Below are 16,099 nucleotides of genomic sequence, written 5' to 3' on the forward strand. Positions count from 1 at the left end.
AATAGGTACCTATATTCTTATAACATTTAGGTAGACTATATAGCTGTAAAAATGTCGGTTGTAAAAAAGGTTGGGTTAAGCTCTATTTTGAGCAATGTACGCACACTAACACAAAGTGTCATACAAACCGCGAGTGTAAGACGTAGCTTGTCACGCCCACTAAAATATTAAGCCTGGCCTGTTTTTATCGGTTGTCTAACAGCAAGAGACTATCTAGACGTATAAATTATTTAAGGTCGGAAGCTTATTATGGTGTCATTTGTGGCATGTCCTTATATTTCGGCTTTGTTTTTTAACCGACTTCAAAAAAGGAGGAGGTTCTGAATTCGTCGGTATGTTCTTTTTTTATGTTTGTTACCTTAAAACTTTCGACTGGGTGAACCGATTTTTATAATTATTTTTTTTATTTGAACAATAATCGTAACTAGAATTAGATTGCATAAAAATACGCAATTATTTTTATACTTTTTAGTGCACATTATATCTATTGTTTTGGAATAGTGTTTTTGAAGTCGGTTGTTTTTTTTATTTGTGTGATTGTCTATATGTATAGGACGTTATTGGTATTATTGTATTAAATAATGACTAATAAAGAATGAACTGGAGACGTTGTAACGTCAATTGAGTGATTCAGTCTGTTCGGAAATAGACGAATTGTGATGAATGGAGTATAATTGTTTCTACTAGTTACGGCGTTAACTGCGCCCACGTGAGTATCGAATACACATCTATTTTCTACAACTACCTACATACTTACGTCAAACTTACCTTTGCGTCAGTTAAATAAAGTCAGATACACACGAGCGACATTTTAGTCACACACATTTAATTGCATAACTAGAAAAACTTCATGTCCCTATTGTATTTGTAATTAAGTAATTTGTTATGTTTTATACACAATTAAAATTTGAAAAAAAAAAACATTTTATGACGATACGTCAATCGGAGGGTTCGCTCAGTTGGAAGAGCACTCGCATATAACGCGAGAGGTCGTGGGTTCGAGTCCCGCATCATTCATAAAATTTTCTTTTCTAATTTTATTTGTGTAATTTAATAACAGAATTACCAGGGAATATAACAGATATCGTAATGTAGTTGGCATATTTGATCTTTATTTTGTGGCAAATATGTTGGTCTCAGTGAGTCTTTGTGCCCTTTGGTGTCGAGACACTTGGCCCGTGAGGCCCAGAGGCGCGGAGAATGTTCAAAATACTATCTTCGCGCCTCAATAGAAACTTCTAGTTATAACTTCTAAGATTTGTTTTGTTTGAAAAAATATTAATTTATTATATCTAAATTAAAATATATTATTTAAAATATTGAAAATAATGATTATGAATATTTATGATGAATAAATTAATGTAACATTTAAAATATTTTGTCTTCTCTTGATGAAGCCATGAAATTAATTCCTATAAATAGAGAAATGGAAAAGATAAGTTAAGTAAATTAGTTGGTATCTTTTCTTTTTAAAATGATAAATCAAAAACCTTAATATATTTTTAAAATCTAAACTTAAGAAGCTAATACACTACCTACGCAGATACGGTCACACATAACATTGTTTACATATCTACATAACATACGTTCATAACACGTATTTCTGTTGCAAACAGACGCCAGAAAGCACGTTTGTTATATAAATAAATGGTGTTCTATAAATACCAGCGGTCATAAAACTGTTGAAACGAGCAGCACTTGAGTTTTGTGAATGGAGTCACGTGAAAATGGGCACTAAATAGCAGAGTAGTGGACTCTGACGTCACTACCCTTTTTAAACGGATACTAACAGCCTTAACACATGATCGGATTTGCTACGGCCGAACCATCGGACGCGGTCTGATAGCGGGCCATATTCTTGAAAGAAAAAAAAATATACACACACAAATAACAAAAATGAAACAACTGAAATATGTACCCCCTTATTCATAATGGTCCGCTAACTTTAAACAGCCGCTAATGAGTGTTTTTTCTCATTCTGACTTAGGTAAATAAAAGAAGATAGAGTGAGAATTAGCAATGCTTTAAGTTAGCAGACTATTATGAATAAGGGGGTTAATGTGTTGCAACGCTGATCGTCTGTGGCCCACGCGTGACACATGACTTCAAGGGTGACACCTCGCCTGTATAAAATTGACTTAAATAATTAACATAAAAACAATTACTACTAAACTTAAAAACTAGAACAAAACATACAGATTATAAAAAGTAATTACAAATTAGAACAAAATCATAGTTACAACAAATAATAAAAAAAAAACAAAATTAAAAGCTCCTAGTCTCGTTAACGCAACTAAGGCTGGAGTGCTGACTTTGATGTTCATTTAAGAGATATCCTTTCGTTTTTAATTTAAAGAAATTAACTGATACGGAGGCTTTGTAAGGTGGTGGTATATTGTTCCAGCACTTAGTTGCATTATACCTAAAACTACCATGAATACCAATTCGTTGGTACGTCGAATTGTGGCGCCCACCGGACCGTCTGATGGTCTGACCGTACCAAACCCGACCGTGTGTTTAGGCCATTAGGTTTGTGTAAGAAAACATTAGTGTCAGTATTCTAAGACTATAATAAGACCGCGGATAGTCCTTTCATGAATATCATAGCAGTTATGTTTTGGTTAAAAATTCAAATGAAAATGTTTTGATTTAAAAAAGGTTTTTAAAATCATTTATTATACGTAACAAACTACCCATTCGAAATAATAATAATAATATTGACACACTTTTACACAAATTATCTTCCCCGAACTAGGCATAGCCTGAACTATGGGTACAAGACAACGATATATTTAATACAATATACTTACTTAAACATACATGAATACATATAAACATCCATGACTCGGAAACAAACATCCATATTCATCATATAAATGATTGCACCTACCGGGATTCGAACCCGGGACCTCTAGCTTAGTAGTCAGGATCACTAACCATTCGGCTATATGGGTCGTCAAAATGATATAGACCTCAGAGGAACGAACGCAAGTAACACTTTTATTAGTAAAATTTGATACAATGTTGTTCATCGAGTTGAGTGGCCTGAAGGCGGTCGCTCCATTTCCATTCTGTGCTAGCATTGAAAGTCATTTATATTATAGTAACCTTTAACACACAAACGTCTTTTAGCAATTTTTTTCAGTTTCTTAATACAATATAAAGCGTTATGTTAAAATATTTTTATTGCAAGTTTTATCATTAATTTATATGACAAAACAACGTTAGCTTGGTCAGTTAATATAATTATACATAAATACATATAAGCATTCATACTTGGAATCAGGCCTGTAGCTTTGTGGTACGGTCACTATCCATTCGCTATCGACACGAATTCATGAATGAACATTAATGTAAGTAAAATCACAAATCATGAATGAAATCTTGATGCTAACACTCCAATGCACTCGATAGCCTTGATCTTAAAATAAAATAAATCGTATCTTGTATTAATCCCACTTCTGATTATCTTTCCATTGAACTGAGTAATGTAAATTTGGTCCATTGCATTATTACGAAATCTGTGATTTATAATAAAACTAGTGACGACCTACTCATCTCTTGCGAGTCTTCTGCCTGTGTATGCCTGGTTAAGCATATGGCTTTCTCTCTCTGGGCTCGGTCCCTCATATCTGAGGATCTTGATCAGCATTACGGTTGAATCTGGAGCGAATGATCTGCCTCCATCGGATTCTGTCCAGCACGTCTCTAACAACTAGGATGACGAGTCTTTAATTTAGTCAGTCCATCTTGTTGGAGAATGACCGAGCGATCTTTTCCCTTCGATATTTTCAAACACAATTATTTTTTCAAAGCTTTCGTTACCTCTGCGCATTGTCGGTCAAAATATGAATGAATACGTTGTATACATATTGTGGAGCATATACAATGGTAGTTATAACAGAAACAATGGTCCAATTAGCTCAATAAGCATTTCGAGTTTCAGGATTTCCTGTAGCCGATATTTTGAGTCATCAAAGATATAGGTACCTACCTACATAAGGGTGACTTTTCCGTGGAGTAACCTCATTTTCAATGTAACTCTATGGAAAATATTTGAACTTGAATAGCTTTTTATGCCGACCACCCAGAAACACAAACTCATTTTAAGCCAAACCACGATTTTAAGCTTTCAAGCTATCAAGACCTTTCCAATAATATATTATGGGCTCTTGTATCTATTGTGGTCGCTGAAGAATAAAACTTACAAAGCCTCTTTGTGATTTATGTATTATAAAGATTAATAAGTATTCTTGTTCAGAAAATATCATGTTCAATATCCATTTTGAATATAAATCACGCCTAAAGCATAATTACTATTTGCCTTAGCGACCCAGATAAACAAATCCCTTACTATAAAACACTCAAATTTATTAATGAGTGCGTTAAACCTATCGGAAGCACTTGCATTTTATATCTATTTTAATATACTTGTCTAATCTATTAATAAGTCCATAAAATCTGACTCGCGACTCGAGAGAAAACGCAGTCGGCTCCTCACTACGGATCGCGGCACAACACGAAAATCCAATCGAAATAACGCGCTGTAACTTTACAACTAGTTAAACACAAATATTATAGTATTATATCTTATAAGTTGAAGCTTTGAAAATGTGTGATCGACTTTGTGTTGTTATATGTATATAATACGAGCTTATATTGTTCATCTTTGAAACAATGAGTAATGCTATGAGATTCGACTACAAAGACTACATAACGATTACTGTTTGTGGATCATTTGGCATCGCTTGAAATTCTTTAACACTCATACGGCACGCCCACAGTGTCTTATCAAATTTAAATAACAAGCAAATCATACTATGTGTTGACAGATCAAACAAAAATTAGATAGAGTGTTTTGAATTGAGTTGTGTCGCTTCGTAATGTAAAATTTAGTTAATCAGATGTATTGTTGTATTTTGATCGGAATTACTCGTGTAATAGTGGTATTTACAATGAAATTTTGAAGAAATCTCGTATCTTTATGTTATAAAGTGTCGCGATTTTAAAATTACTACTATTTGCATTTTTAAATCCAATTGATGCATCTGTCTATTATTTTTCTTATAACCTTTAATTTTTATCGTCAATGAATGAACTAAGCACGTAGTTTTCATATTGGTTGCGAGTCTCATGAAATTGTGAAAGTGTTCGTTGACAATAAGCTAATTCAATGTGTGTTATGGGAGCGTTATGTCGGTTCCACACCAAATATGTCATCGGTGAGTAGAAAACAGTCCTTATATGCAACCTGAAAGTAAATGAAAGTTTATTAACAATTGTATATTCCTGAGGTTTTGTACTTACCTTACCAATGTGTTATCGATTTTATAATTCATATGTACGTTACTAGACGATTTTACGGCCAAGAAAATCTTTGTGAGGACCTACTGACACCTCCGAAGAAATTCAAAAGTTGTAAGGTTGACCAATTAGCACTAAAACTTAATACCTACGAAGTAGCGGTCTGCCGTATTATTCCGCCGTGCACACCGTCACGCAAATTCGACACCCTGACGTTAGCTGGCCAACTAGACCATTTGTAACATACTTCAGCTACCAATCCTCTTCTCATTTGTCCAATGGACGAGAATTAAATAAATATCAATATATAATTGCAATTTATATACAAGTTTTAAAATAAATAAATAATTTCTCTCCAATATATTCTGCGGTATAATAATATTTTCATTGGTTGTATTTAGTATCTTCTTTATTACAATATTGTTTTTTCTACAAACGTAACGCACAAGAAAAAACGTTTTTAATTATTTTTGTTTTATTACGCTAAAGAAGGAAATCTTCTTGCGTGCGTACTTACATAAGTACTATATACACACACTTTATTTTTTTATTTCCGAGTTTTGGTTAAATTTAAAAAACTAAGCTCAAAACGCGGTGTTTTCAGGACGTAACGACATGAGCATCAAAAGGCATAAAAGGCATTTATTTTCTCAAAATTGATTCCTTTAGAATTCCTTATATGTCATTTCTAATAGACTAGATACTACTACCGCTTCGGAAACAAATGGCGCTCTGAGAGAGAAGAAGCGGCGCAAGAAACTCTCTCAGCATTCTTTTTTTTGCGCTCTTTTTATTATCATCCTGAAAACCATTCAAAAACTGTCGGTACTGAGAAGAGTGTATAATATGATTCTAATACAATGCTTACATAATATCTTTATCTATTTACAGTCTGTTTGACTTTGTAGTTTGGCGTCAAGTGACAACAACATATTCACGACTCTTTAGGAAGTTTCCATAATTTAATTACATACTTTGGTCTTGAATTATTTGTGGGAGTCCAGAGAAGGTTTAAAGGGTTGAATTTATATGAAAATACTCGGAATTAAATAAACATAAAAAATTTTGATTTTCCTTTGATGTGTCCCCCGTCGTTCAGAAATCAAATTGAAAGAATAGTTTGAAATAAATAACTAATTAGAATCTATATATATTTCCATCTCTCAGGAGGTAAAAAGTAAACATAATTTAAGTTTTGTCACAAATTAAATATCTGAACCTAACCATAATATTTGACATTTTACAACCAATATGTCGATCCATCCTCTATACATTCAGACAAAGAATGTACTCTTTGTCTTTGTGAATGACGATTACCGCTACGCAGTTAATTTTTTTTTTTTCTATTTGTATTCTGCGTCTTGGCAATCTGTCTTTCAACAATGATCCATTAAGCCTTCTGAAAACGATTGTATTTTGGCGTTGTGTTTAGGAGAGGCTTTTCCGGTGAGAAGTCTCTTAATTCTTGTCCACAAATCTTGCTGTTAGTCCCTGAATGCAGTGGCGCTTCAGCCTGGTGAATTTAAGGCTGTCAGGACCCTGAAGTTGAAAAGCAAGTTTGTTTCTATGCCTGTTAAGTCTAAACGCATTTAATAAAAATTGGTACGTCTGAGAATGGTTGGTTATCTATTTTTATACCTCCAAAATTTTTAATTTTCAGTTTTTTACTTTATATGGAATACAACGTTTGCTGGGTCAGCTAGTTATGAAAAAATATCTCTAGTGTTAATTGCGATGAGTATTGCACATGCACGACGCACCATCCGCTAGCCCGTGTGACCTAGTACAGCTAGGGGTTAAGCGCGTCCTACATAATTAGTTAGATAGTAATCTGAAACCAATAGGACACATGTTTGCCTGTACACGAGGCATTCTCAGGAGCTGGAAGATGAACTGTGGAAGTATAAGATGTTTAGCGGAGCCTTTACTATATACTATACCTAACTCAAGCCCGTTTACATTTTGCCACGAAGTCTAAAACTTAGCATATTTGAATAGTTATGACTTCCAGAAAATAACACTTAATTTATTTTTTTGTTTATTTATTTTACTTAAGTATCGGATCGTTCGAGTATTTCTGTTGCATTGAATGACTTGATTTAAAACAATTTTAGGCGCCTATTTCTGCCGTGAAACAATAATGTGTAAGCATTACTGTGTTTCAGTCTGAAGGGCGCCGTAGCTAGTAATATTACTGGACAAATGAGACTTAACATTTTATGTTTCAAGAAGACGAGCGCAATTGTAGTGCCGCTCAGAATTTTTTAGATTTTTCAAGAATACCGAAACGGCACTACTTTGTTATGGGCAGGGCGTTTCAATTACCATCAACTGAACGTCCTGCTCGTCTCGTCCCTCATTTTCATAAAAAAAATGGCAGTTAATTTCTAGCCACTTTTGCTCATTAAATTTGTGTGGTGACAAAATGTTACTTTTGAAACTCGAAGTATTAATATAAAAAATACTCGATAGATCACAGATGGTTGAAGAAAAAATTGCCATTATTTAGTCAGTCAGGCTCAAAGGATGGTTAACCTCGTTTGAGTAGATCGGTATCTGTAAATAGACAGTGAAAACAAAATAACATCCTGTCCCGCAGACAGATGAAAATAAACTGCACTGGCTCGTGGAGAGTACACGGAACCCGCCGGAAAGTACGAGCATTTAGCATTATAATAATCTCCACTTTACAAAGTCTAATGTCTGTTCTCAATACTACCATAATTCCTTTTTAGGTAGACACCATTTTTTCGATCGGTTTACCAGAAGAACCCAGAAAATCGCACGAAATGTTTATACTTATACTTATCATACTTCTTTTAGGTATATGACACTAGAGATGGTAGATATATAGATGGATCAGATATTGAGAAGCTAATTAATATTATGACATGGCATAAAAGACATTTATTTTCTCAAAATTGATTCCTTCAGATTTGTTTTTGATGTCATTTCAAACACTACCACCGCTTCGGAAGCAAATGGCGCTCAGGAGCTCTCTCCTGAGCACCATTTGCAAAACGGCGCAAGAAACTTTCCCAGCATTATTTTTTGCGCTCTTTTTAATATTTTTAAAGTTTTTGCTATAAATAATCAAAAACTAGCCCCAGGCTCGATTGCTTAGATATTCAGCTGTGGAGTAGTAAGATTTACGACAGAGCCATTTTTAATAAAACATTTAAATTTATTTATAGACAATGCCTGAACAGCGAGTGGGACTTTATTATAAAAGTGTATACATTTACTTTTAAAGCTATTATGCATCTTATGAAGCCTACTAGAATTAGTTACAAGCAATCCCTTATCGCTTGTGATATAACTTATAATAAACACAGGTAATAGGTGATAAAAATAGGAATAATTATTGTTTTCGTACCCTTTAATTATTTGCCCAATGTGTCATGATTATTTTTGATTTTATATATGAGGGGACAAACGGTCAAGAGGCTCCACTTGATGTCAAACAAACCGTTTAAAGGTCCTTAAGGCGACACTAATTGCCAGCGACCTTGAGTGATATTAGTTCACGGCTGTCGGCGCGTCATCTATGTAACAAAGCCAATATTTTAAAAATCATTGCGTGGAAAACGTAACATTTAAGTCGACGCAAACAGTTATGTGCTTACAATCCTAATTATTGATTACTAATCTGAATAAATGTACTAATGTGAATAACTTTCTTGAGAGTAGCACCAAACAAATGCGTCATGCCGAGAAAAAACTTGTTTAACTGCAAAGAAAAGTGGTACTTCGAAATAACTCTGGATTGTTAACTATAACCAACAGCAAGCACTAGCAACCTAGAAATAAGACTTAAGGGTATGTGTAACAGGATAAAGTAGTGTTCATAGCTCGAAATTCTATATTTTCACGACAAAACTTGTCTAAATACACCTTGTTTGCGTGCTTTCTGCTTGCCTTAAGCCATATCGGTTTGGGAAAACAGCAGCCGGTAATTGAGTCCACGTAGGTGGCTGTGCAAAGCAAAAAGTTTCTCGCAAAAAAGGTTGTAATTCTACAAACGTCAACATGATGCAGATAGTACGTACTTTGAATTTTTACAAACAAAGGGATTTAGTTCCACTTGGCGCGATGATGAAAAATTATAATAAAAAATATAGAAAATTGCTTCAGAGTAATTAATTATTATCAGTTTTGTTCACGGTAATAGCCAACCGTCACTACAAAACTTCTAAGTGTTTCATTTTAAGATTATTGCAGTACTCTGTGAGTCACCACTGACATGTACTTAGGTACATATCGTGCAATGTTGTTATATTTTCTTTGTGATCAGAAGAAATGAGACTACTTTGACGATATATCTATGTTTTCATAAAGAGTTCTTCGATCTGGTCATTCAACTTGTTGTGATTATAATATCACTGGTCATCTCATTTACCAGAGACAATTCTGTAAAACACATAATATTGCATTAGGTAGGTACTACTTAGTAATTCATATAAATTACACTATGTGTTATTGACACAATGGGTAACGAGGAAAACTATTTTACAAACCTTAAACTAAGTGTAATTCCATAGAATTTCAAAACTACATTTTTTAAAATTTTATATATTATAACTATTAGATATAAGACTTACATATTTTGGTCTACTTACTCTTGAAGATAGACGGAAAGTAGCAGACATGAAATTATTATACGATGTGGTTAACTCTGCAATAGATTGTTCGCTTCTGACCGGACGGATGGGAGTATGGGCCAGTACAGCACATACACGGAGTAGACGCCCTTTCGACGTTGGCCAACCGTGTACTAATTATGGCAGACATTCTGTTCTGCACAGGATAGTAAATTTATACTAAAAAAAAATTTAAAGACATTGATATTTTTTTTCATTAGCCATAATAAATTTATTAACTCAGTGATCGAGCACATGTCCCAAGCTGAGAACGATGCCCATTAGACTGAACACCACACACTACTCACAACTCATAACACTCTCACATATTCATACACACTACACACATATCTAATTAATAATTATGTATCACATGCACACATTACTCAGGACTTCTTCTTTTATACCATATATTTACCAGCGTTATTATTTCATTATAATTTAACCTGCCAAACTTTGTCAAAGGCAATACATGTATATAGTTAATAGTATTAGTTTGTAAAAAAGAAATGCTGTATAGTTTGTTTAAATAAATAAAAATAAATAAGTCTATCTTCGGATATCAAAAATGCAGACACCTTTATTTTATTCAAGCTCCGTTTAGCCAAATGTATCACAGATAACACTTCCTTTTTCTAATGCAAACACTAATATTTAATTTTCAACCTATGTTTGTCATACGGACGATTCATAGATTATCTATATATATAAAAATGAATTGCTGTCCGTTAGTCTCGCTAAAACTCGAGAACGGCTGGACCGATTTGGCTAATTATGGTCTTGAATTATTTGTGGAAGTCCAGGGAAGATTTAAAAGGTGAATAAATAGGAAAATGCTGCTAAATTAAATAAAAACAACAAATTTGTTTTTCCTTTGATGTGTCCATACATAATTTCTATGAGAGAATTTATTGACGGACGGTGCGACAGTTCTGCTGTGAAACAATTTCATTACGACAGCAGGGTGCATATTTTACGAAGTAATTTTTGATGTTATGATATATTATTGACAAATTCATATAAAACATTATTTTATTTATTATATACAGAACAACGTCTGTCGGGTCAGCTAGTTATTTATAAAAATTGTTCTCATGTAAGTGACAGTTTATATGTTTTTAATAAATGATATTTAAACCTAAGTCTATGAACATATTCAGTAGAGAGCCTCTTCTTAAGTTATGTCAGGCTAATTAAGGCACATTTATGAATTACATTTTAATTATATTATTCTATCAAGAGGCACCAAATATTTAAGTGTATATTTTATTTTAATTAGTCGAGTACAAATGAAAGTAAATCTTCGTGTGAACGACAGTCTATACTTTCTACTATATCTAATATTAAGACAATTTATTTGTTTATCTGAAGTTATACGTAAAATATGAAAACTAGGTTGAACTAACATGGGGAAAGGTATCTTTTAAACCTAAGATTAGACTAAAAAGAATATTAGGTAATTGTCCTGAATCTCAAGCTCAATATTATCGTTACAACAAGCACCTACTACTTACAAGACCTGTTGCATTAATATATTTTTTTATTTCATAGGGCGTTCCATCTATATGTTTACATAGGCTAATTAAAAGCCCCCACAATATGTTGTGAAGTCCCATTGAATTAAAAAAATGTTAAAGATATAACAATAGTTTAGTTTAAAAATTAAATTAGCTTAACTTTGTCAAGAGATATACTTATAAAACTCAATCAGATACTAGCGATCTGACACGATGATAGTGACTTGGCCCCACATGCATCAGCGCTACAAAATATAGCAGGCCATAGAGAGTAGACAGACTATGGAGGAAAAGATGATGATAATTCCTTATTCGATGAATCATTCGTATGCGGCTATGAGCTACGATTTTAAAGCTTATACAAAAATGTTATCGTCAATTTAAGTAAACCTAATCGAATTCTACAGGTAGAGGCATTTATAAGGCAGGACTTCTACAATATGTAATAACGAATTTCTGGTAAAATCTAAGATAATTTATACTACTAAATAGAGCCTCTTGCTGCTAGACAACCGATGAAAACAATCCAGGTTTATTACTCTAGTGTATGTGACAAGCTACGACTTACACTCGCGATTTGTATGTCACTTTGTGTTAGTGTGCGTGCATTGCTCAAAATGGACTCAAGAAAATGACTGAAAAACTGGCAACCTTAATTTTATTCGACATTTTCACATCTAGAAATGATCTTAGGTTAAAATAGATTTAAGGAACACTAAAGGTTTTTAAATTAATACTACAAAGAGAACTCTAGGCGCCACTTTGGCGAGTCAATACGCCGTCATCGCTCAAGTACCTATTGTAAAAAATTTACAGGAAATTATTGTGAAAGGAGACCACAGCACTCGTAAATTATGGGTGTTTATATTTAACATTGACAAATGACGGCTTACTCAGTTCAAGTTGCAAAAAAATATATAAATCTTTAAGTAACTTAAGTCGGAATGTATTTGCCAACGAGATGCAGTCACAGCGGGGTCAGCTAACTGATGATTCACCTACTAATATTAGATATGCACTAACACTAAGGGCTAGCTCATACATACAACTTTTAGTTGAACAACTGTTTTGTTGTATCATATGTATATATCATATGACGACCTGTATAGCCGAATGGTTAGCGATCCTACCTACTAAGCTAGAGGCCCCGGGTTCGAATCCCGGTAGGTGCAAGCATTTATATGATGAATATGGATGTTTATTTCCGAGTCATGGATGTTTAAATGTATTTATGTATGTTTATATGAATTTATGTATGTTTCAGTAAGTATATTGTATTAAATATATCAATGTCTTGTAACCCATAACACAGGGTATATATGCTTAACTTGGGGCAAGATAATTTGTGTGAAAAGTGTGTCAATATTATTATTATATGTTTAAAAGAAAAGTGCAGTTTTCAAAGAGCTTTCTTCCACGTACTACAAAGCTGTGGAATGTACTTCCTTTTGCGGTGTTTCCGGGACGATACGACATGGGTACCTTCAAAAAAAGCGCGTACACCTTCCTTCAAGGTCGGCAACGCTCCTGTGATTCCTCTGGTGTTGCAAGTGAATATGGGCCGCGATGATCACTTAACACCAGGTGACCCGTACGCTCGTTTTCCATAAAAAAAATTTAAGCGCATGTACTGTCAACTCGATAGTTGCTCGACAAAAAAGTCAAAAAGATTTATCGATTTGCTTTTGATTTAAAAGTTGCACAACTATCGATTAAGCGCTCAAATTGTATTGCATTGTATTTATGTGCGCAGACCATTTACCAGTGGGAGGCTCCTTTGCACAGGATGCCGGCTATTTCTGCCGTGAAGCAGTAATGTGTAAACATTACTGTGTTTCGGTCTGAAGGGCGTCGTAGCTAGTGAAATTTCTGTGCAAACGAGACTTAACACCTTATGTCTCAAGGTGACGAGCGCAATTGTAGTGCCGCTCAGAATTTTTGGGCTTTTCAAGAATTCTGAGCGGCACTGCATTGTAATGGGCGTATCAATCCATCCATCAGCTGAACATCCTGCAAAAAAAAAACCATCGCCTAAACAGTGGATCCGCGACTGACAGCGACTGTCAGTCTCGTATAAGCATTGTTTGTAAACACCTTGACTCATGCGTTGCTGCATTCGTGTAGGACCGTAGTCGTCCTATCTTCCACGGTTAAAGCTTTTGTTAATGTTAAATAGCTAAAAGCGACTTGTCAAAAGTTTTAAATAAATATTCGATATTGACTTGATTTCACTTTTTAATACAAATGATTTGAGTTTTCTTTAGTATTAATTCCGCAAATATTTGTCTTTTAACAATTCGACACTGAGTCTAAAGTCTCGTGCCAGATTTTGGCGAGACAACACGTGTGAATGCCTCGTGTAGAGGCGAAACACGTGTCGAATTGTTTAAAGACAAATATTGGCGGAATTAACAATAAAGAAAACTCAAATCATTAATTATGGATTTCCGCAAAGTAACGCCTACTTCAATAAATTTTCTTCGCTTTTTAACCTTGGCTACCTATACCAAGGAATTCAATGATGCAACACATTCCGTTGTCTATGTTATAGTCAGCGTTACTGTTAACGTTAAATTTGACATAACCCTTAACTATACCAGCTAATATGATTCAACCCAGCCTGTCCTTAGTTCTCTTTTGTATATGTGAATACACCTCATGGTCTTCAGTAGATACTTCAGATTGCTTCATATCCTGTAGATAATTTGTAAATAATTTTAACTTTATGCATTATTCTTATTCGCATAAAAACTGTACATAAAACTCATCGTCCGCATTTTAAACTTTGTCGGCCTGACAACTAACCTTAGCATAAAGCTATACCTGAGAATAACCAAGAATATGCAACATAATGACTATATCGCTGACAACACTGTTAATACAATGATAATACTGAAGTTTCCGAATGTAAAAAGCCTTGCAAATTAACGCGAAAAACGTTATACGTCCGAATAAACCAATCATAAGCAAAATGTAGATTTGTAAACATTTTGCATATTCTTGGTTTATTCACAGGTATAACTTTATTCAAAGTTTATGTATATATATAAGGCAGATATGTTTTTATGTAAATTTCTTCAAAGAGTCCCCGTTTTCAATTAAATACGTAATCGAAAATAAAATCTTCAAATTAATTTTTATTTGGTAAAAAATAGTGCTGTAATCTACCAATATTCATTTACTTGCCAATTATAATTTATTTTATTATTAGTTTCTGTTTACTTGTCATATCTCTTCAAAACATCAGGTGATCTCAATTATATCACTTCCATCTCGCTCTAAGACATAAGATTAAACGACTAAAAATACTTTAGTGAAGTTTACACTAGTCTCAACCTCGTGCTTAAAACCAGTTGCTTAACTATTTGTCATTATTTGAATTCTTGTATTCAATCACACGGAAGAAGCAGTAGTATATGTATGTATATGTATGGATATATACATATTTATTTATTTATAATCGCTTCTAAAATGCTTACAGATTACCTTTACTTATTTATGGTGTATGTGGATGATGCAGCTACTGTACTCAATAACTTTTGTATTAATTTACATTTTTGACTTACTCGTGTAAGACATTGACTATTTGACGTTTGAGTGTGTTAGTTTCATCATTTTACATATTATATTGTAATTGAAATGATTTGTAAATCGATGTAAATGTAAATCTTGATATAAAAGAGTGGCAATGAGTTTCTTGCTACTTCTTCACATTACTTCAACCCTTTACGAAGTAGCGGTAGATTCAATAAGAAAATATTTTATTTTTTTGACATTCATAAGTGTCATTTCCTCGACCTACGTGAATAAACTGATTTTGATTTGATTTGACCTTATAATAAGTTAACGGTTATAACAATACAAAAATGTAATAAAAAATATTGAATCTACTGCGTGGGTGTACCGACACAATGAGACATTACTGTACCGTTCATTTCTCATCACTGTAATTGGGACTTTTGAATAATATTTCATACTTAGAAGGACATAGTTAAAACTAATTTAGGCATACCTAACATGACCATTTATTATTTTAGCCAGAGTCTGCGGAATTAAGTAATAAAAAAAATTGTGTTTTACTATTTTTTTTATTACATAAGATAGAATATTCAAAACACTTAACACAAAATAGTTAAGGAGGCACGCATAGTAGTGGCGTGACTTTTAAGTCGTATTAATTGTCGGCAGATTTTTTATTTTCAAATTATTGAGTGAGTTATTCGGGATTTCGAGCGGGAAAAATACATTTTAAATTATCGTTTGGTCTGTTTACAAAAGCAGGTCTATGTTGGCCTTGTTGGGCACACCCAGACAGACTGCCAGAAAGCGGGACGTATGGTCCGTCCGGACGTACGTTAGGCATACTACACAGTGAAAGTTTAACAGAACATGTGGCACGTCAACGTCACATTGTTGGAGACCTGAGTACCTCACTTGGGCGTAGTAAAAAATGCCGCACTTTGCGACTACGCCTGTCGTTTCTAGTTGCAGCGCAGCGGAGACCAATCTTTAATCTAAGGAATATCCAGTGAAATAAACAGTAAGGTTAATGATAGCAAATAAAGTACGGTTCCATAAGCAATCCCAGACAATACAGAGAACATCTCTTGTTGTTACAATATACAGGATGGCCGAGAA

At 33.8% G+C, this 16,099-nt stretch overlaps 1 protein-coding gene across 4 annotated transcripts in view; it reads left to right on the plus strand.

Annotated features, from left to right (window-relative positions):
• Positions 1-16,099, plus strand: part of LOC126976263 (rho GTPase-activating protein conundrum) — a 142,733-nt gene that overhangs the window by 97,050 nt on the left and 29,584 nt on the right. The window contains exon 1 of one of the 4 annotated variants that reach the window (XM_050824522.1): positions 5,060-5,222. The exons of the other annotated variants lie outside the window; for them this stretch is intronic. Within the exon in view, the coding sequence (XP_050680479.1) occupies positions 5,174-5,222 (49 nt within the window). The 5' untranslated portion in view covers positions 5,060-5,173. Of the gene's footprint in view, positions 1-5,059; positions 5,223-16,099 lie in introns of those variants that run through there. 4 annotated transcript variants of the gene reach the window in all.

Source organism: Leptidea sinapis, chromosome 40 (genome assembly GCF_905404315.1).
Source record: "Leptidea sinapis chromosome 40, ilLepSina1.1, whole genome shotgun sequence".
NCBI classification, from domain to species: Eukaryota; Metazoa; Arthropoda; class Insecta; order Lepidoptera; family Pieridae; genus Leptidea; species Leptidea sinapis.